The sequence below is a fragment of the Macrobrachium rosenbergii genome, chromosome 27 (genome assembly GCF_040412425.1).
Source record: "Macrobrachium rosenbergii isolate ZJJX-2024 chromosome 27, ASM4041242v1, whole genome shotgun sequence".
Lineage (NCBI taxonomy): Eukaryota > Metazoa > Arthropoda > Malacostraca > Decapoda > Palaemonidae > Macrobrachium > Macrobrachium rosenbergii.
Window position 1 is genome coordinate 21,403,978 of NC_089767.1, and position 20,531 is coordinate 21,424,508.

Genomic DNA, 20,531 nt, shown 5'->3' on the forward strand with positions numbered 1-20,531 from the left:
GGCACATGATTCAACCATGTGTTAAGACTAGGTGCAGTCTCACTCAGGAGGTGAGCACATATTCTCCTTTCTTGGCAGCACCAAGTAATTTTGTTGATTCTTGAGCAGGAATGAACTCATGCAAGAAAATATGCTGAAACCACTCACCTTGTACTACTACAAAGTACTGCTGCTATAAGAACATTAGGTAGCTTTACTGCTTGTAGACAGCATCAGCAATCTAATGCAGAAAGTAGAAGAGACTTCTGTAGGTTTCAGCATTTTCTCTTTTTCAGGAATAGACATCATAAGCCTCCTAGGCCCCCAGCCAAGAGATCTTATTTGGTAGCCAGAATAGGCAATCAGTTCCAAGGACCCAACAGTTCTAGCAAAGGATGGAGAAATACCAGGTCTTGCTTCTCCTTTTCAAATGGAGATTTGCATCAGGTCTGTAGCTCCTTTTATATTGACCACTTTTTTGCATCTCTGGATATGATAGTTGCATACTCTCACATTGCCATTCAAACAACTTACAGGATGTTCCTCCAGTTATTTTGACAGGACAAGATCTTCCACTTCATGAGTTTGTGTCTGTCAGCATCTCCACAGGTTTTCACTCAAGTGATGGCCCCATTTGTAGTCTGCATTCTGAAGGTGGAGCATATCAGGTTGATGAGATATCCCTGGCTGATCATAGTTTCTGCATCCCAAGAACTTGTGCAACACTTCAGCTGTCTCATCAGCCTATGACAGCAGCTGGGTCTAGTCATGAAGTGGGAGAAGTTGGACTTGGTCTACACAAAACATACAACTTATCTAGGTGTGGACCAAGGCATGGCAACCTTTACAGTTTGCCTAACAAGTGAGAGAGTACAAAGATTCCACTTGCTTTTAAAGGAGTTTCTACAGTTCCAACCCCTGCTGGAGAGCTGTGGCAAAAACTTCAAGGTCACATAAATTCACTAGAGAAGTTAGTGCCACAGAAGTTCAAGGTTGAGATATCTTCAGTTGGAGTTTAAAAGGCAAGGCAGTGGTTTCTCATAATCAAACCAGAGGACTTCCCAGTATACAGCTTTATGATGAGGTCTTGTTAGACCAAGATAGGTAACAAGATCAACACTCCCATTGAAGAGAAATTTTTTTCACATTATTTCCACCAAAGGCAATGCTATTTACTGACACTGCCCCATTTACTGAAGAGTTCCAGATCCTGAAGCAGTGAGTAGGTAATGATAAGAGCAATGTCAAGCTTGTTCTTAACATGGATGAAATATGCCTTTCCTAGAAGAAAATGTTTATAAAATGAAAATGCTACCACATGATCCAAGGCAGCAAAGAATCTATCACTCTGGCATTTCTCTCCAATGCAGAAGGGAGTCTCAAACATATGCCTATTTATCATTCAAGAGATTTGTCAATGTGCAGCTGTGCGTAATCCCGGAAAGTTCAAGGCATGGATGGTAAAACCCATTAACAATGGATACATGGTTAGCTATGTTTCTATGGCCCTGTAGTAGCATGCTTGAGGGAATAAAATTCCTGACAGATTCCCCTCCTCATAGGTGCTCCCTGTCTTCCCAGTTCCATGGATTGATGTGAGAATAAGGTGTTGCTTTTGTCTCTTAACATCATCTCTTAATCTGCCTATGGAGACAGGCATAATCTCATAATTAAGGGAGACCAGTAACAAAGGAGATGGCTTAAATAATTGATACTGACATTGACAAGGAGTGGTGAAGAAACTTTTGATGTAATCAGTGACATTGTACTGTAGATGTTTGACATCAGTTATAGCCATGGGTGATAAATGCTATGTTGAGGAAGATGTGGCTTGGGTGCGCCCAAGATTTCTTAAGTCGCATATCCACAAGGACAGTGTCTGGTTGTCACATAAATTTGGGGGTGTGAAGGTGGATGAAGAGGATGTTTCGAAGATGCTGTAGGGCCACAGTAGGTTAGATGGTCTGGTCTGAAGCTACAGATTACATGAGGGAAGTTAATCTTAACATTCACGTGATGCCTGGATTATGGATATATGGAGAGACTTTGGAGAAGAAAGGACTTGCCCAGATATAAAAAGGCATATCAGCACTAACAATAAGTGTAAATATTCAAACTTCAACCAATGGTGACTGTTGAGATTTTGGAAATAACTTAGTTCAGGAAGTGTTGTCAGAATTTGTATAATTTTCTATTGGTGTAGTTGTTGAATTTTTAAGGAACTACAACTCATTAGATAAAATTAAAAATTTTATTTTTAATTATAAATCCCTTGGTGGTTTGGTTAAGCTGCCTGATAACAGCTACCTTACATTGTACTCTGTAAATCAACTAAAGATATTTTTGCATTATTCTTTTGATTCTTAACTTCATTTTTTAGTATCTTTTAGTTTTATTAACTTTTTTTGGCATCTCATTCCTGACTACCGATAGTCTTGAACCAGCCTACTTATGTATGAGTCTATTGGACTAGCCAAATGAAAGTCCAGTATTGGGATTCTTGTTGTAATACCATAGTAATAATTATAATAGTAATTACTCTATCCATCTTGAAAATGTATATACCCAGGTAGCTAAATAAAGTAAAAATTTAACATATAATAAATTTGACCTATAAAATTGTGTTATTTACAATGTAATTTTATGTATTTATTTTATTATATTTTTAGATCATGTTGCCACATTATGTTAGGTACTTGGATAACGGAATTTATGTGTTTTTCAGAGTATCCCTTATTCGTGATGGTTTGATACATTCTAAAAGTGTTAAGCCAGAATACTTGGGTGGACCAAAACCACTAACTGGATTGAAAATTCTAGATGTGGGCTGCGGTGGAGGCATTCTGTGTGAGGTTAGATAGTTTGTCAGGTGTTGTTTATCTGTATTGTTTATTTTCTATTCATAATATTTGCAGCTCCTCTGACTTACTATACGGTTCTTTCTTGACAATACTTTGAAAATACTTTTGTTCCTAAGAGGATAAAAACTTTTGTCTTTTGTTTGACTACACTGTACTTTTAGTGAAAGTTGGTCTTGTCATTGAAGCTTGGCAATAAGGTAGATAACTAGCAGCATGTGAGTGAAGCATTGCTTTTTCTTTAGCCTTACTGGTGTTAACACATCCTGCAATTATCCCTGTGGATTTCTTGCTGACAACTTTGGTTTGTATTTTGGTTTTATATAAGTAATTTACCCAGTAATTACTTAGCTTAGAGTTGATTATTTTGTTAGTGTAGGTGACAAGACCCCGCCCACTTTCAGCTAAGAGAGGAACTTCACAGCCAAAAGCTTAATTTGTTTCCACCGCTTGTAGAGTCCATACACGGTGTTGACAAAGCTGCTTGGTTTTGGAACATTGGTTTTCTTCCCATTTGGTGAAGTATTTTGTTATGGTAACCTTTTGACATTGTTATTTAGACCCTGTTTTTTCATCATTTCAATGTTTATAACGATTTTTGCCTTGACAGCTAGTTAGGTGTGTCCAACACTAGCTCTTCTAGTTTCTGGTATTGCAGCAAAGGCTGCAATACCCAGATGACCAAATTGACTTGCAACTCTAATACCCTTTGCACCAATTGCAGAGGGCAGGTTTGTTCAATCAGTTTAACTTGTGAAGAGTGCAGGGATTGGGGGGAACAAAAATGGAAGACCTTAGCTTCTCATTCAGCTAAATTAGAAAGGAACCAGAAGAGAAAGGTGGCAGCTAAAGCCGGTGGGAAAATGGCTAGTCAGACTTACTCCTAAATCTAGTAGTACTGTACTGACATTCCTGTTGTCTCTCCTCTGGTTGATCTTCCCCTCCTGCCTCAGTTCATTCTCCTAAAACAACCTACTCCTTCTCCAGTCTCCCACACTTCCAAACCCAATCGCTTTGCCAGCATAGAGAATAAATTTGACCAAAGGTTAAATTTGGTGGTAAGTGCAGTGGTCCAGTTAGGAGCATCAGTGCATGCCCTCATGGACAAGTTTGAAAAAAGTTATAAAAGTGAAGTGTTAGTGGAGGAGGTGGCTCCTTGTCCCAATGATTCTTCTAGGCAGTGGTCACTGCCATACTTCCCCCTACCTGGTAGGAGGCTTACCGGTAGCCCAAGGGAGGTCAGTGGGGTCTGCCCACAGACAGTCGCCCCCCAGTCCAACCTGTTGCATCCCAGGTTGCAACAAGAAAGAGACAGCCACTGGAAAGGCGTCTCCGACGTTCATCAGCTTTCTTCTAGCTTGGAGGAGTCTTCGCCTAACAAGAGGCGCCTATGGTGCTTCCCCGACGAGTCTCACTCACTTCAGAGACGGTCCTCATTCAGAGATCAGTCTCCGCCTCTCCCCAGTAAGAGGTTGAGGGAGCCTCCCATCAGCCCTCAACCTTCTGCAGTAAGTGGGACAGACCCGAGCACTGCTCCTCCTCTCCTCAACACTAGGAATGAGTGTGTAGACACTCCTATTCATCTCGAAGGCGCTCTCCTTTGGGTTCCAAGCATCCTGCTTCGCGTGAGAGGCTCCGTTCCTCATATAAGCGCCCTGAGTTGACTGAACGTCTTTTTACGCTGAGCACCCTGAAGCAGCCGAGCGCCTTGAAGTAGCCAGGCATTCTGAAGCAGCCGAGCACCCTGTAGCAGCCAAGCTCCCTGAAGCGCCCCCAAGCACCCTGAGGCAGCCAATCGCTCCTTATTGGTGGAGAGTTTTTCAACTTCCCCCAAGCGCTCTAGGAATCCTAAAGTATGTATTTCATCTGTGCAGACAACTGTAAATTCTTCGGTGACACCAGCACCAATTCCATCTACATCTTCTTCTGCCTTAGACCCATCACTGGCTGCTTTACACTGCCAATTTGACAGTTATTGCAACTTCTTCAGAAGCCTTCAGCTCCAGCAACACCAGCCCCAGATCCTGTATTGCCTCCAATCTATTCTGACGACACAGATGTTGATCAGGACTTGCCCTCAACTCCGTATGCATCCCTGTTCAGATTCCTACTTCAGAATTTCCTAGACTTTTTCACTCCTGCGACTCCTACCTCACCGGCTTCATCATTTATGATGAGTAATCAGCCATCAGACTCAGTTAATCTCCCTAAGGTAGTTCTCTCTTCCTCATCAAAGAAAGCCATACATGAAGTGGAGAACTGGCTTTGTGAGAAGAGGGAACAAGGAAAGACCTGCTTCAGCATTCCGCCCTCCTGTCTTGCACTTATGCGCTACTTACCCTACGTGACGGGTGAAGCTCCTTCTCCGGGAGTGGCTGCCTCCTACCAGGGGGAATTCTTGGGGCTCATCATGCAGGACATAGATCTGCTCTCTCTTCTGGCAAGGTTTTCTTCTCAGCGCAAGAAATAGATCATTTATTGAAGAGTTTTTTAAATCACTTGAGGTGTTAAGCTTTCTTGAGTGGTGCATAGGAGCTGTGGCCAAGAAAATTCACGGTCCCTCTCTCCTGAGAGATGACTCTCCGGACCTTCTTAACTTTCTTTCCTGCGCTGACAAGGCAGTTAGAGGTGTTCTCAGGAATTAGCTGCTCTTTATGCTGTGGGCATACTCAAGGAATGAGAGCTGTGGGTTTCTTTCATGTCTAAAGGTGTAACAACTTCTCAGAAATCGGCTTTGCTTTTTTCCCCCTCTTGATAAGTATCATTTATTCCCGCAGTCCACAGTGGGTGAAATTACTTCGAGTTTACATAAGAAGTCTACCCATGATCTTTTGACCCAATCGGCGAAGCACCAAAGAGATTGGCCTACATTCTCTGCTAAATCTTCTCCTCTTCAGCCGCGGCCCTTTCGTGGGGGCAAACAGGGGTCCCAGTCCAGGCCTCAAGGTGCAGTTAGGTTCGCATCTCGAGCCATCAAGAAGTCTGCAACAAAGCCACCCACTCACAAGTGAGAGTGCAGTCCTCCATGCCCCAGTCAGTGCCAGGCTATGTCTCTCTGTGAGAGAAGGAGCATGAAAGGGCGGATATCCCATCCCTTTCTAGTCCTGGAGCCAAGGGGTGTTTGCATGCATGAAAGGGCTAGAAAATTACATGCTTGATATAATTAGAGGTTCCACTGGGACACCTTTTTAGCAAGGGTAGACATCCAGAAACCCAGCAGTTATCGTGTTATTCAGGGTTTTCGTTGAGTTTGATGAAATCAAAATAACTTTTTTTTTTTTTTTTTACATAAATTGCAATAACTCAGGAATGAAATTGTCTACAGAGCTCATTCACCTCTCAAAATGAAGCTTAAAGAATGATCTATTCAATGGCTACAAGCACAATAAAATTGTTCAAAGTATGACCTTTTCTGATGAGAAACTAGAATCTATGACTTTTCATATTTAAATATTTGTGAAAAATAGGTGAAAAGATAGAACATTTAATCTTTTACATTTTGGTTCAGTACACCATAGACAAGTTTTTTTAATTAGTTGGAAAACTTATATTTTAACCCCATGTAGCAATCAATAAAAGGAATATATACCAGCTCAACATACTGAGGCATAAGAGATGGCAATCAGGATGCAAAAGATGAATAAATCCAGTTTATTCTATGTTCTCTGTTCATATATTATTCATTTAAAATTTTGAGAAACCTATTTTTTTTTCTTTTTTCAGTGACGAATGTCTGACTATGGCACACCAAAGAAAAAATTAAGGGCATCACAGTCACCATCCTCAAGTTGTTCTTGCGATCCAAAGAAATGCATAATCTGCCAAAAATCTGAAGACAAATATGAAACTACTAGCACAGAGAATGGCAGGACACGTATCAATGAAGCAGCGGAAGTGAGAAGGGACGTAATTTTTGACAGACTGAAGCAAGTGGACAAAGGCAAATTCTTATGCCATGTTACTAACAAATGATATAAACAGTATACCCTCAAGAAAGTGCGGATAAACTCACGCAGTTAAGCAAAGTCTCCACAGATATTGCTGCTCATTCTGCAGAGGATGGCTCAGCCGCTGTTCAGCAAAGGAGTACATGTTCTATGGTAGGTTCTCGGGACCCCGCAGCTCCGCCCGCTAATATTAAGAAGTTTTTTACAAAATGTGTCATTTGTGGGAATTCAAAACACAACAATGTATATGATGAATGGAGGATTTCTGAAAAAGGAGGAGCTGAATCATTCCTTAAGGCAGCCATGATACTTCAGGATGAAGTGTTTACCCGAACTTCTGACTTGCAAAATGTGAATGTCATATTTGGAGCAGATCTTTACTGTCACAGCCAGTGTATTCGTAGCTATATCAAGAAAGGAGAGAAAGCCGCAACTGAATCATCGTCATCACCAACTGGCCAGCAGAAGTATGATATCTTTAAAAATTTCATGAAAGATTTAGAACCAGGCTTGAACTCGGGGAGATAATATGACCTGGCTTATATTCCAAGTGCTGGAATGATCAAATGCATTTTGAGCACACAAATTGGGATGTGAAAATGTACCTAATCCACATGTTTGGTGGGGATGTCTCATTTTTTGTCCCAACTGGTTCAAAAAGACCTACCACTGTTTTCAAGCCAGGTGCAGTTGAGAAAGAGCCAGAGAGAAGTGAAAGGTCGTTAGATAGGGAAACAATAAGAAAGTTTGGTACCATGTTGAGAAATTGTATCCTTAACGAAGATTTTGAGCTGAATGACAGGTTTTGTGATGCCAGTGAACTGGAGAAAGCATATTCTGACATGATAATTCCCAGTGATATTGCAAACTTTTTCTCAGTTCTTTTTGATATATTGATATATTACACAGTGACAATATTGTTGATGGTGAGCCTGAAATTTATGAGAGTTACACTAGATCTTCCAAGATGAAAAAAGTGCTACTGTATCTGTGTATCAAGCCATCTTTTATATCATAAATATTAGTAAAAAGCGAACCCCTTTGCGCATGTTGAACTCCGAAGCTATTTATAAAATGTGTAGATCAAAAATGCTTATCTCTAATCTCAATAGGTTTGAACTGACATTAGTTATGATGAGCTACTCTGCTATCATTCTGATGTAGCAGCATTTGTTACAGAAGCAAGTCAGGGTCACGTCCCACTTCTAAGTCATTTCAACCCAACAAGCTTCACGCTGGGCATTTTTGATAATTTTGATCATGAGGAAGCAGCACTATCTGGCATAGGAGGAAGTCATGACACTTATGATTCTCATGCAGGGCAGATTTCAGGGAGTGACTGAATAGTAAGCCTAAGATATCGGAGACAGGTGTCACCCACAGAGAGAGACAATTCTCACTAGAGTTAGGTTGTCTGGCATTGTTTCCTTACATGAAAACTGCTAAAAAGCCAAGCCTTCCAATGACCTACAGTACGTAGTTCCAGAAGAACTGTACAAAATAAACAAATCACATGCAAAAACAGATCCTCCTTATGGAATGGACTAAATCTGTGGGTATATGCCAGCCTTTGGAGTCTATGGGAACAACCAACCTTAGACTTATTCGTTACATCCAGGAATCACCAACTACCTCTGTTCTGCTCCCCCTTTCCTGACCCCATAGCATGGGTGATTGATGCGATGATCCAAGACTGGTCCAGTCTGGGTCTTTATGCCTTCTCACCATTCAGAATGATCAGAGAAGTACTAAGGAAGTTTTGTTCACATCACAACATAAGGATGACCCTTGTGGCCCCCTCTTGGCCACAGAGGAGTGGTTCCTGGACCTGCTCGATCTCCTTGTAGACTTCCCAAGACTCCTCCCCGCAATTCCCAGTCTTTTCAGGCAGCCCCACTTCAGGAAGTTCCATCAAAGTCTATCCACTCTGGCCCTGATAGGCTTTCAACTGTCAGCAAGCTCATCTGAGCAAAAGGATTTTCTAAATTAATGGCAGAGGCTATCACCAAATGTAAATGTAACTCTTCCAACCAAGTCTACCACGCAGAGTGGTTAGTGTTTAGGCTCTGGTACAGAAGAAACCGTGTTTCATCTTCTCAAACATCTATTGCTCAAATAGCAGACTTCCTTCTTTATTTGAGATCTCCTATGGGCCTGTCTGCTTCTACAATGAAGGGGTAATAGAGCAATGCTTAGCTCTGTTTTCTGTCTTAGAGGGCTTGACATTTCTACTAATCAGGATTTGTGTGACCTTGTTAGGTCTTTTAATATCTCCAATTCCAGGAAAGAGGAGTCCTTCTCGTGGAATCTGGACGTAGTCCTTAAGTGGCTTACTAGTTCACATTTTGAACCTGTGCGCTCTTCGTCTCTAAGAGATCTAACAAGGAAGACTATTTTTCTCATGGCTCTGGCCACTACGAAGAGAATCAGCGAACTTCACATGATTGACAAGAAGGTCGGCTTTTCTCAGGGGGATGCAGTTTGATCCTTTTCTTTAGGGTTCTTTGCAAAGAACGAAAACCCAACGCAACCTTAGCCTCATTCTTTCATATTTAAAAGCTTATCGGATATTCTAGGTATCTAGGTACAGAAGAGGAAGAAAGAGACCTGTGCCCGGTGAGAGCCCTCAGGTACTATTTACATCATACCAAGAAGATTAGAGGACAATTTAGTAATCTGTGGTGTTCCATGAAAAATCCTTGTGGAAGAATGCCATTTCTTTCTTCTGGAGGGATCTCATCATAGAGTCACACTCCCAAATAGCGGAGAATGGCTTATTGTTCTTGAAAGTTAGCGCACACGATGTCAGGCCAGTTGCTACCTCGGTAGCTTTTAAGCACAGCCTTTCCCTCTCCGCAATCTTGTAAGCAACGTATTGGAGGTGTAAATCAGTGTTTGCAATGTACTATTTGCGAGATGTTGGGACCTGTGTCTGTAGCTGGTGTAGTAGTGGGTGAGGAAGTGTAGGAAGTACCCCTTCCTTGTTTTTGCCTCTTCACCTTGAACATGGTGTTGAGTCCTAGGGGAGCCAGGGGAGTACAAAATACTAGAGAGCCCACCAGTTTTTAGTGTTGGGTAGTGGTCATGTATTTTAAATTTATTTTTTACGTTTTTAAATATTTGGTGTAGGTGACTTTGTTGTCTGGTATATGTTTTTTGGTACTGTGCCCTGAACAAGGGCAGATATGTATATTTTGTCAACCTTTGGTAATCACCTTCATCGCAAAGCTTGTGTTATACTTCATCAGCCTTCGTACGGAGTAACTCTTTCGCTGCGAAGATTCCCAATTCAGTAGAGGCGCTTCATGGCTATTACACCACGCCACTACAGGATGAGATAAGCGCCAACCAGAGGCAGTATCTACCTGCACCAGCTCTCTCACCAGGGAAGGAAACAAGCATTGTTTCAGTGCTAGCCTAATTTTTATTCCCTCAAGTTCAGTAACTTTATCAATATTTTGGAGACCTTTGTATTGTCCATGATTCCCCACCACCTTTCAATGTGGAATCAGCTAAGTAATTATGGGGTAAGTTACTCATATAAAAATGACATTTTTATAATAAAATAATTACAGATGGAACCCACCCTCCTCCCTGCGCATGGACATTTAAGCATAAACAAATTGAGCTTTTGGCTGTGTTGTTCCTCTCTCTTACCTCAAAAGTGGACGGGGTCTTGTCACCTACACTAATAAAAGAATCGCTACCTCGGAATTCAAAATTCTAGCTGCCGTTCGAGTAGAAACTCTTAGCTAAGTAATTACTGGGTAACTTTATTTTATCATAAAAATGTCATTTCTATTATTGTTATTGCATGAATAATGGTGCCTGACTCTCTCTTGTACAAAAGGCAGAACAGCAAAGGTATTGTTGCCATGATGGTACAGTATATGGAAGGTTTATGTCACTTAAATGTTGGCCCTTATTACACACTTTATGAAAAAATTGTGGGTCCAAGAGGAAGAAGTTGGAGAAAGCCTGTGAGTATCTTCTGAGGGAAATAGACCAGTTTTCTCACCTAGGCCTTCAACAATGATCCTCTGCTCCTAACACTGAAACAGTGTTTGTCTGTTTTCTCCATGCAGAATCCGAAGGAATGCATAAACCGGATAGTGACTGACCTGGATGCTCACCAGCCAGGACTTTGGTCAATGCAGTGGCTGTGCCTGCTTCTTCCATCAACACTTGTGCTGTTCTTGCTGTTCCTAGGCAACCTGACGAGACACAGTTGCTGAGGTGCTGCTGTGGCTTTCTCTCAGGTTAACACGAGCTCTGTCCCTTGTGACCTTCCTGGAACACTTGGTTGTGGCCAAGAACTTGACACCTGCTATGGTCTTGGTGTATGCCTCTGCTTCAGCTCTTGCTGCAACTGCTGCCCCTATTCAGGTGCCTGTCTTACTTCATCTCTGGTAGTCCTGGGAGAGGTTGAAGAGGACCATTCCTCCTCCTCCTCCTCCTCCTCCTCCTCCTCCTCCTCCTCCTCCTCCTCCTCCTCCTCCTCCTCCTCTCCTCCTCCTCCTCCTCCTCCTCTTCCTCCTCCTCCTCCTCCTCCTCCTCCTCCTCCTCCTCCTCCTCCTCCTCCTCCTCCTCCTCCTCCTCCTCCAATGTTTTAATCCTTATAAATTTATCACAAAAGTTTAAAACTGTTTTAGCCAATGAAGCCTGACAGAGCTTATGTATTATTTCAACCTAAAAGATTTCATATGGATCCTAACATTTAATCAGATGGGATGAATTTGATCTCGTAAGTGTTGTCATTGGTTGAAGTTTTCACTCTTTGGCCTTTTAGGTTTATGTCTTAAGCACGTTCCTCAATATAATTATCTTCATCTGTGGTGCTGTACTATTTTTTTTTTCCCCACAAAGAACTAACAGATAGGCTGACAAGAATATTTTTTTGTTATGAACTTGAAATTTTTGGAAATGTATGGTAGAAAATTATTAGTGCAAATAAAATATCACAAACCTTTGGTATTTGGTCCTTGAGCAGAAGGCTATATATTTGATACTGTATAAAAAGTTTATCATAAAATTAACAGTAAATAATTATGGGTTATCCACAATAGAAGTGGGAAAAGATGCAGAGAAAGAAGAAGAAGAATTATAGGTTAAGTGCCAGGTTTTTACCATTTCATTTCTGTTACAAGGAACAATAAATCCCTTCATTTGCAGCCTCTTGCGAGACTCGGTGCAAGTGTTGATGGACTTGATGCTGCTGAAGAAAATGTTGCAGTCGCAAGTTTGCATGCTAACAGCGATGCAAGAATTCGTAGTAATATTAAGTATGTTGTCAGTTTTCATGTATAGCTTTTTATATTGTAGTTTTTATATAGTAAGTTCTGTGAGTGTGCTATGTTTCTTGGGTAGCATGTGGCTGAGTGCTTAAATTTATTGTTATTATGTATATTGATTGTTTTTTAATATATTTTCAAGCAGTGCTAATTTTTATTTGTTACTGCATCGTATGTTTACTGGTGTTTGTATTATCTTGCTTATTGCATTCCTTGGGCTGCCCTTGTCAACTCTCTCTCTCTCTCTCTCTCTCTCTCTCTCTCTCTCTCTCTCTCTCTCTCTCTCTCTCTGCCATGTGCTTGCTTTCCCAGTAAAAGCTGGGAGATATTTTGAAAACTTTTCATGTGGAATGAACCTTACCTACTATTAAATTAGCTGATATCTGCTGCGGCGATTGGTGAGTCAGCATTCAAACAAAAAAGATTGCTTGGCTGACCTAGAAGACTGTCTAGTTCACCTGTTTCTCCACCTGGTGTGTTTGAACGTTTTAAGCTTTAGTCAGAATTCTCCTTGCTCATAGGCGATTGTTGGTATTCTGTGAAGTTCGGCTGTTTTGCACCTGTTTATGATATTGTAATTTCATTTTTCTGGGATGTCTTCCACCTCAAGCAAAATCAATAACTTCATGCTATGTAGAAATGATTTGTGTGTAAGCAGGATTTTGAAATTTGAAGTAGATCAACATTCAGTTTGTACCAGCTGCAGGGGTACAGAGTGTGATCTCGAAAATAGATGTGGGGAATATAGGGATTGGTCTGAGGACTGTACGCTTAATATGTCAGATATTGTATAGGAAAGAAGGGAAGCTGGTAGATTGCAGAAGTAATTAGTTAAGTGTCTCTTCATTTGTAGCTATCCCTACTCAGGCTAGGCATTTTGATAGTGCTAATATTGAGACTTCCTTTGTAGTTCTGCCTTCTGCTCCCCTTTTGGTTCAGGAAAAGCATATCCAGAAGTTAGAACAAGTTTAACTGGATTCGTGACTGGGAACTGTTCCGAATCCCCCCCATAGTGTGCATGCTTTACGCATTCCCCTGTTAGAAATATGGTGTTGGTGCCCTCGCCTGTTTGTAGCCCAAGACTTGGACTGCCCTAAGATAGTGGGACTTTGTGAAAGCTACCAGGGAACCAGGTCGGTTCTTGGGACAATGGGGTTCTGTGCTCTCCAATACCTTTGCACAGTCTTATTGACTATATTTAGAATTAGTATAATATACATATTAATATCCTTCTCAAGGCGATCATTTTCATATTCCCTCTTCGTTTTTCATGCTCACTGTCTTGTATAATGTGTTAGCCAAAAGATAGTTTTAGTAAACGTTAATCTTTGTATGTATGCGACTTCTGCCATCATCGGCACCTAGTATGAGGTTGTTAGCACCTGTAGGACTAATTATATATGTATACAGTAGACAGTTTTGTTAAAAATAATGTGCCTGTAGCAAGTTTTACTTATTCTTTGTGCCGACTCCGTCGATTGTTTAACCAATCTCTTATCTTTTGCTCATTCTAAATCCATGTCTGCAAGCCTATTCCCCTTCTCTGTTGAAATGCACTTATAGTAACAGTATCTTCTGTTGTTTCCAAGCTAGATATTATTGCTACGTAGCTTTCAAAAGGTGTATCGTATGGGAATGCTCTCAAGTATGTTGACTCACTTTCAGACAAGGCGAGAGAGTCGTTGTAACTCCTCTTCCACCTGGCCTCCCAATATTTCCCATTTTCTTTTGGCACCTCATTTTCTTTCATTTAGCTGACTCGTGTGACTCGGCTGAGTCACTCTGTCTCCCTTTCATCGAGTCGTGGATGCGATGCAGCACTCAGCTGCTGTCACCTCCTGTGTCCTGTCGCCAGCTGTCTCCTGTCACCCTCTGGCAGAAGAAGAGTTTGAATCAGAGGATCTCCCTCAGTTTGATCAGCATTTTCTGGAGCGTTGTGCTTCGCTGTATCCTCATTTAGTTGAGGAAGGAGACCACATAGAGAATAGGTCTCGTTTGTCTTTGAGTATTTCAGCACCCTTTAAGTATTTGGAGAAGAGAACACAAGCTTTCTCCTTCAATTAGTTGCATTTCATAACTTTTCTCATACTTGGGGGCACAAAGCTCCCTGTAGGTCTGTCGAGGCATGTTTTCTGATATTTTATAAAGTCGTGGAGTCTGCCTCTTGGGATACAGCAGCCTAATTGGCGCTTAAACAGTCTTCAGTAGAAGACTTGGTTTTCTTTTCTCTTCACTGTGAAGAGACGAACTCGAGGCTGACAAGTGCTTTGGACATGCTGAAACAGTCTTTAGATTGTTGAAATTTTCATCTTTTATTGAACTTTTGCTCAGTATTTTTCCTCTTCTCTGCATCAGCTTGGAAAGATTGAGGTGCCAACTTAGTGTGTTTTTGGCGCACGCTTAGAGATTTTTTGGAGCCAGCTTTAAGGTTTTTTGGTGCCAGCGGGAGTTTAGCGAGGAAGAGCTTTAGTTTTTAACTCATTTCTGATACTGCAGGCTAGTGTTCTCATGCCTATACTAACTCGGTTTGGAAGAAGTGAGAACACTTGTATTCCTATTTGTAGTAAAGGCTTATGCTGCACAGGTGAAGGCGATAAGGGAGGATATATTGGTACAAGTCTTGTTTTATACCTTTCGGGATAAGTTCAGCCCTCAGGTTCTGGTAGATGGCCAATTGCAAGCCTCCTGGCAAGCTTAGAGAGACCTAGGAGCAGAACCTTTTGTGGTGAAGGCAGTGAAGGAGCTATGATTCCTTTTAGGCTGCCCTCCACTGGTTTAGTCTCCTATAGCTGTTTCTTTGTCTTCTCCAGCAGAAGCCTTACGTTCTTTAGTAGGAGGTTGTAAATAAGAGTGAATGAAATGGACCAGGAGGTAATTCACTGGGTTTTTACCTCTGACTTTTTTTTCCTAGCTCCATAAACAACTGGAGATTTGTGACCAATAGTGGACACATTAAGACTGAATAACTTTACATGTCTGACCCCATACTTTTGGTTTTTCCAGCATGGTTTTAATGACTCCAAAAAGAACGATCAGATGTTTTGGTAGGGCATACAGGAGACATTTTCTCATATCTGTACATCCTCAGTCACACAAGTTCCTTCAAGGTGTATTTACAGTGGAGGTATTGCTGGTCAAGGTGCTTTGTGTGGGCTCATTTACAGCGCCTCTATAAGTATTCACAGGGAATTTGTTGCCATAGGTAGATGGTGTCGATTTTTAGGAGCCAGAAATCTTTTCTACTGAGCCACTGGTTCCAGTTGGCCAATTCTGTCAACAGTATTCCGAAGGCCAAGAATCTGTTGCTTCACCTGGCTCAGTCTCTGTGCATTGTGATTTTCAGTCGGCTCCCCTAACTCCTCATTCTTATCTAGTGATGAGGGATGATATTTGAATTTGCAGGCTTGTCTGTCGGAAGACAAATAGGCACTTGCTTCTTGAAGAATTTTAGCCCTGAAGGAAGCTTCCTAAGTGGTAAGGCCTTTCTTTTTTAGGAAACATGACCTCACTGGGGATTTTGTCAGAATAATCAGGTTCAATTACAGTACAGTCTCAGCATAAGAGGTTATGACTTACAGCTATGTTCTTTAAATTTATAAGTAATCCAGGACCATCATTGTCGCCAAGTTTTGTAGGAGTTATTCATAAACCTACGTCCAGGTTTTGTTTTTCCCTTCTGTCTTGTAACACAAAACAAAGAACTTTTGACTAGTGTCATGACACTTACATACAATATAGAATGATCAACACTACACCTGGTAAACTTACTAGATGTTAGGGCAGTGGAAAGACCATCGAAGATGCCTAGCAGGTTTATCCCTGGTCAGAAACAAGCTCATAGTGGAAAGTTTGCTTCTTTGAGTGAAATGAGCAACATGATATTGGTTTAATTATTCATTCTGTAGAAGGAAAGTGAAGTGTTTTGACGGTTGGGGAATCAGAAAGAACAAACTACCTACAGAGTGGCCATTACATCCGCAAGTTTGACAGTTTCTGTGGGATTAGAGGAGCACTCAAATGTAGACTTACTAGCATGCAGATGAACAGTAACCACCAGTCAATTACTATTTCTTGGAGGGTCCTCAGGCTTGAACAGTGGATATGTTTCTTCAAGTTTTGCCTGATTCAGACTCATAGGCCTTGCCCCTTTATCTACTCTAAGGAAGTATTGAGCAATTTCAAGTTCAAGAATTGCTTAGTGACTCCTGTAGAACCCTAGTAGCCTCAGAGCAGATGTTTTTTTTAACTTTCTAGCTCTCTTGGTCCATGTCTCTCTTACTCTTCTGTTGAGGGGAAATTGACTCAGACTACGGAATTCCATGCACTTCCACTAACTTATGCATCTCACACTTAACTGCTTGTAGGTAAATGCTCAACTGTCTCCTCTCAATAAGGGGATTTTCAGAGGTATCATGGGTTCTATCCCTCATCAAGTGGAAAACAACCGTGGTCTTGTGTCAGAAGCAGCAGTTTGTGTATTGCTCAGGGTGCCGTTCTAGAGGAATTTTCAGCACCTGGAACCTTGTAGACATCAAATTTTTCTCTGCTTTCTTAGATATAGTAAGGCTTTTTCGCTGTCTACTTTCAAGGTTATCATTCCATAATTTCCTTGGTATTGCATGTGCTATTAGATCTGGTTGATGATCACCACCTTAAGGTGTTGAGATTGAAGCCCCTTCAGCTCAGTATCAGTCTTTCTCTGGAATTTATATGCAGGTCTCAATTTTGTCTCCAGATTCTTTTGAGCCTCTGTGGTGAGTTCCATTGATTTATTTACTATGAAACCTTTTATTTAGCACTATCGGCAGTTAAAAGAGTAAATTTATTGCAAGCTTTCTCCTTAAGACTGTTGTAAAGGGAATGCTATTTTATCATTTTGCCTTAGAGCTGAGAATGATGTTAAGACTAAACTTTTCAGAGAACTGTAAGAATTCCAATTAACCTCTTTGGTGGGGAAGAAGAGGAAACTTCTGTGTCCTGTTGGGGCAGTTAAACTTACTTACTTAGGTTAAGCCTGGAAGAGGCAGTTATCCTTTTGTTTTGTGATTTTAGAAACCTAGAACATCTTTGTCAAAGGTTAAGCCTGGAGGAGGCAAAGTTAACCTTTTGTTTTGTGGTTTTGAAAATCTATATGTCTTTGTCAAAGGTTAAGCCTGGAAGAGGCAAGTTAACCTTTTGTTTTGTGGTTTTAGAAAACCTAGAACATCTTTGCCAAAGAATACGAGGTTCTTGGTGACATTTGATTAGGCTAGTGCATGAGAACTAGCTCCATATCTACTACCTTATTGAAGGTAAACATCCATAATGTGAGAGCTGTTGCAACTTCATTTAGTGTTATGACAATATGTCACTTGAAGATGGGATTAATGTGGCGCAGTAGAAGTGCAATTTGGTTTTGCCCGCTCACTACCTTAAGTATGCAGAATTGTGTTTGAAAACAGTAAAACCCTTAGTCCGCTACTAGCAGCAGGTAGTCTTTTCCTGAACTGAAGAAAGAGCAATCCTTTAGGCTCTTTGTTTTAAATCCCAGGTTTTAATATTTTAGAGAGCATGAAGGTACATATTTTGTATAGGAGCGTACCTTTGTATCATAAAGGTACTGTATTTATTTTTAGTGACTGTCGTTTTATAGGGCTTTTGGACCCAGGCACAGGGGTCCAGTCACTCCACTTCTTCCATGCTGACTGAAGAAGAAGCAGTTTTCTCTGCAAGGCTACTCTTAGCTGCACACACATGAGGGCCTTGTACCCTGAGTGGAATCCACCTTCTGGTGGTAGTATTATCCAGAGAGGATTCCAGATCAGGTAAGAATGTTTTTGGGTTTCATACAAGAAGCTCTTAGCTCGCTTGGCTGAGTGGAATTTTGTCTAGCTGCATTACCCACCATCCTTTTCTCAATGTGGGATTCAGCTAATTTAACAGTAGGTAAGGTTCAACCCAAATAATATAAAGTTTCGTAATAAAATTTCTTATTTGGATACTTACCTACTGTTAAATTGACATCCCACCCAGCTTCCCCACATCTTAGTGGGCTGTCAAGGAGAATTCTGACTAGAGCCTAAAATGTTCAAACACACCTGCTGGAGAAATAGGTGAACTAGACAGTCTTCCGGGTCAGCCAAGCGATCTTCTTCTTTTTTGTTTGAATGCCAACTCACCTATCAGCGCTGAAGATATAAGCTAATTTAACAATAGGTAAGTATCCATATAAGTAATTTTATTATGAAAATTTATATGATATATGCATGCCAAATACAAGAAGGTGCACAGTTCTTTATTTTTCATTTGCTTGTAGAGCATGATTGCCTATATTTATGAGGAAAAGACATGAGATGGTCTTCCCTTCAGCATGTTGTATAGTAAACTGCATTTTTAACATTTCATCCAACTCAACTAACTTTTTCTTTTTCATTGCTATCTGTTGGGTTGGATTGGAACATAGAATTGAGGTCCAAGACCAAGAGCTGAAATTATGTTGAAACAGTTGTAAGAGAGTGGAAAGTAAGATGGAAGAATGAGAATACGAGTGGAGGTATGGTAAAAGGAACAAAAGGGGTTGCAGCTAGGGGGGTGAAGGGACACTACAAAGAACCTCAAGTAATGCATATAGTGCATGCGTGAGGTACACTGATGTCACTGCCCTTCTATGGGGTGCTTTCCATTGGGTTTCAGTTGAAAATACTTGGGAGAGCAGTGTGGGTTTAAATAATAAGGAGGGATAATTGGATTAGGTATTTGCTTTAAGAGGAAATACTTAATATGAGGCTGCCTTATTAACCAGTTCCATCCATATTAAAATTTTTTATTTAGGATTTTTCCAGCCTGTTGAGGCAGTGTAAGGAAGGGTTTTAGTTTATTTCAAATATTTTTTAGTTTTATTTTTGTGAATATTCATGAAATACTCTTATATTTACAGTTACATATGTGGCACTGTTGAGGAGCATACCAAGTCTCTGAAAGATCACTACGATGCTGTTGTGGCGTCTGAAGTTTTGGAACACATAGACGCAACTGATCTGTTTGTCAAAACCTGTTCCGATGCCCTTAAAGTAAGTTTAATTCACTTGCACCCTTTTGACCACAAAGCAATAGAATTTTTGTAGTAAATATGCTTCTAAATTATGTTTTCAAGAAAAGTGGATTACCACATTTATTTACTAATGTGACCTCACAAATACGAATTCTTGCCTTACAAATGTCGTAATTGTTTACTACAGTTGACATGAAATTACAATATGAAATAACTTTTTTTAAAAACTAAGTATTATACTTGTTATGTTGACTTATTGCAGTATGTACCAGTGTTTATGAAATTGTTTCAGCAGTGTTGTGTTATTAGCTCTGCATAATTTTGTATATTAGTTCAGTTTTTACCTACAGCATTTAGCATTTTACTTTTTATCTCTTATTTTTACACTAGTCCCATGTCACAAAGCTACAGGAGTATGCAAATGAAGTAATGGTAATAGTGGCTGAAATTTAATTGAGATCATTCCATTTAATAGGTCTTTTGAAAATCCATTTCCACATAAAAACTAATTTTTCATAAATGCTTTTTACCTGGTCTGTTGGATGGAACGGAATGTGGGATGTAAGCCATAGGCCAAACCACTAGTGGATCCAAGGGGATGGCTAACATTCCATTTCAGCAAGCACCTCTCGGTCACATGTATTTTTCGTTGTGTTTTTTATCGTTGAGTGCGTGCCCACCTCCCCCAGAAAAATAATGACAAAATAATAATATTGAAGATTTAGATGACAATAACATAAATGAGACATATAAAAATGGGAAAAAAAATTTTTAAATCTATAACAGAAATAATAATAAATACTTCAGATATCAACTACTGAATTCTAAATAAAATGCATGCATTATCCCTTTCTTTCTCTTTCTCTCTCTTTATATATTTGTATAGTATAGATATATATGTATATATGCACACACACACATATATATATTATATATACAGTTTAAGAATGATATTTATTTCTCTGTTAAAGATTTTCGGACATCACGGACCCGATCCAGAAAAGGATTTTGACAAAGGAAAAATCTATTTCTGGAGAGGACAGTAAACCCATTCTGTATTCATTTGTCAGCAGGGATGGTGCATGGGTTTGTTTCTCTGTGGGACTTTTTGACTTTGGGATCTCTATAGGATAAGGTTCCGTGTTTTATATTCACCCTTTTCTCCATGCACTCAGACGCCCTCTGGTATAGTTAAAATCCTCAAATACTAACCCCCTGTAAAAATGCTTATAACTACCTATCTTGAAAGTTCAAATATCAAATGTATACTTAAAGTATCATCCTACATCAAATATACCTTAAATTATTATCCTATTGTGTATTAATCTTTGAAAATTTATATTATTAATATAATTTCAAAGTCATTTTAAACATTATTACCCTTAAAAATATATGCATAGTTACTTCTAAGCCTTCCAGCCAAAGC

General features: G+C 40.2%; 1 protein-coding gene across 1 annotated transcript in view; it reads left to right on the plus strand.

Annotated features, from left to right (window-relative positions):
* The window catches only part of Coq3 (ubiquinone biosynthesis protein COQ3, mitochondrial), a 53,583-nt gene that overhangs the window by 24,403 nt on the left and 8,649 nt on the right, over positions 1-20,531 (plus strand). The window contains exons 4-6 of the mRNA XM_067129076.1: positions 2,705-2,831; positions 11,957-12,066; positions 18,992-19,124. Coding sequence (XP_066985177.1) covers positions 2,705-2,831; positions 11,957-12,066; positions 18,992-19,124 — 370 coding nt within the window. The remainder of the gene's footprint in view (positions 1-2,704; positions 2,832-11,956; positions 12,067-18,991; positions 19,125-20,531) is intronic.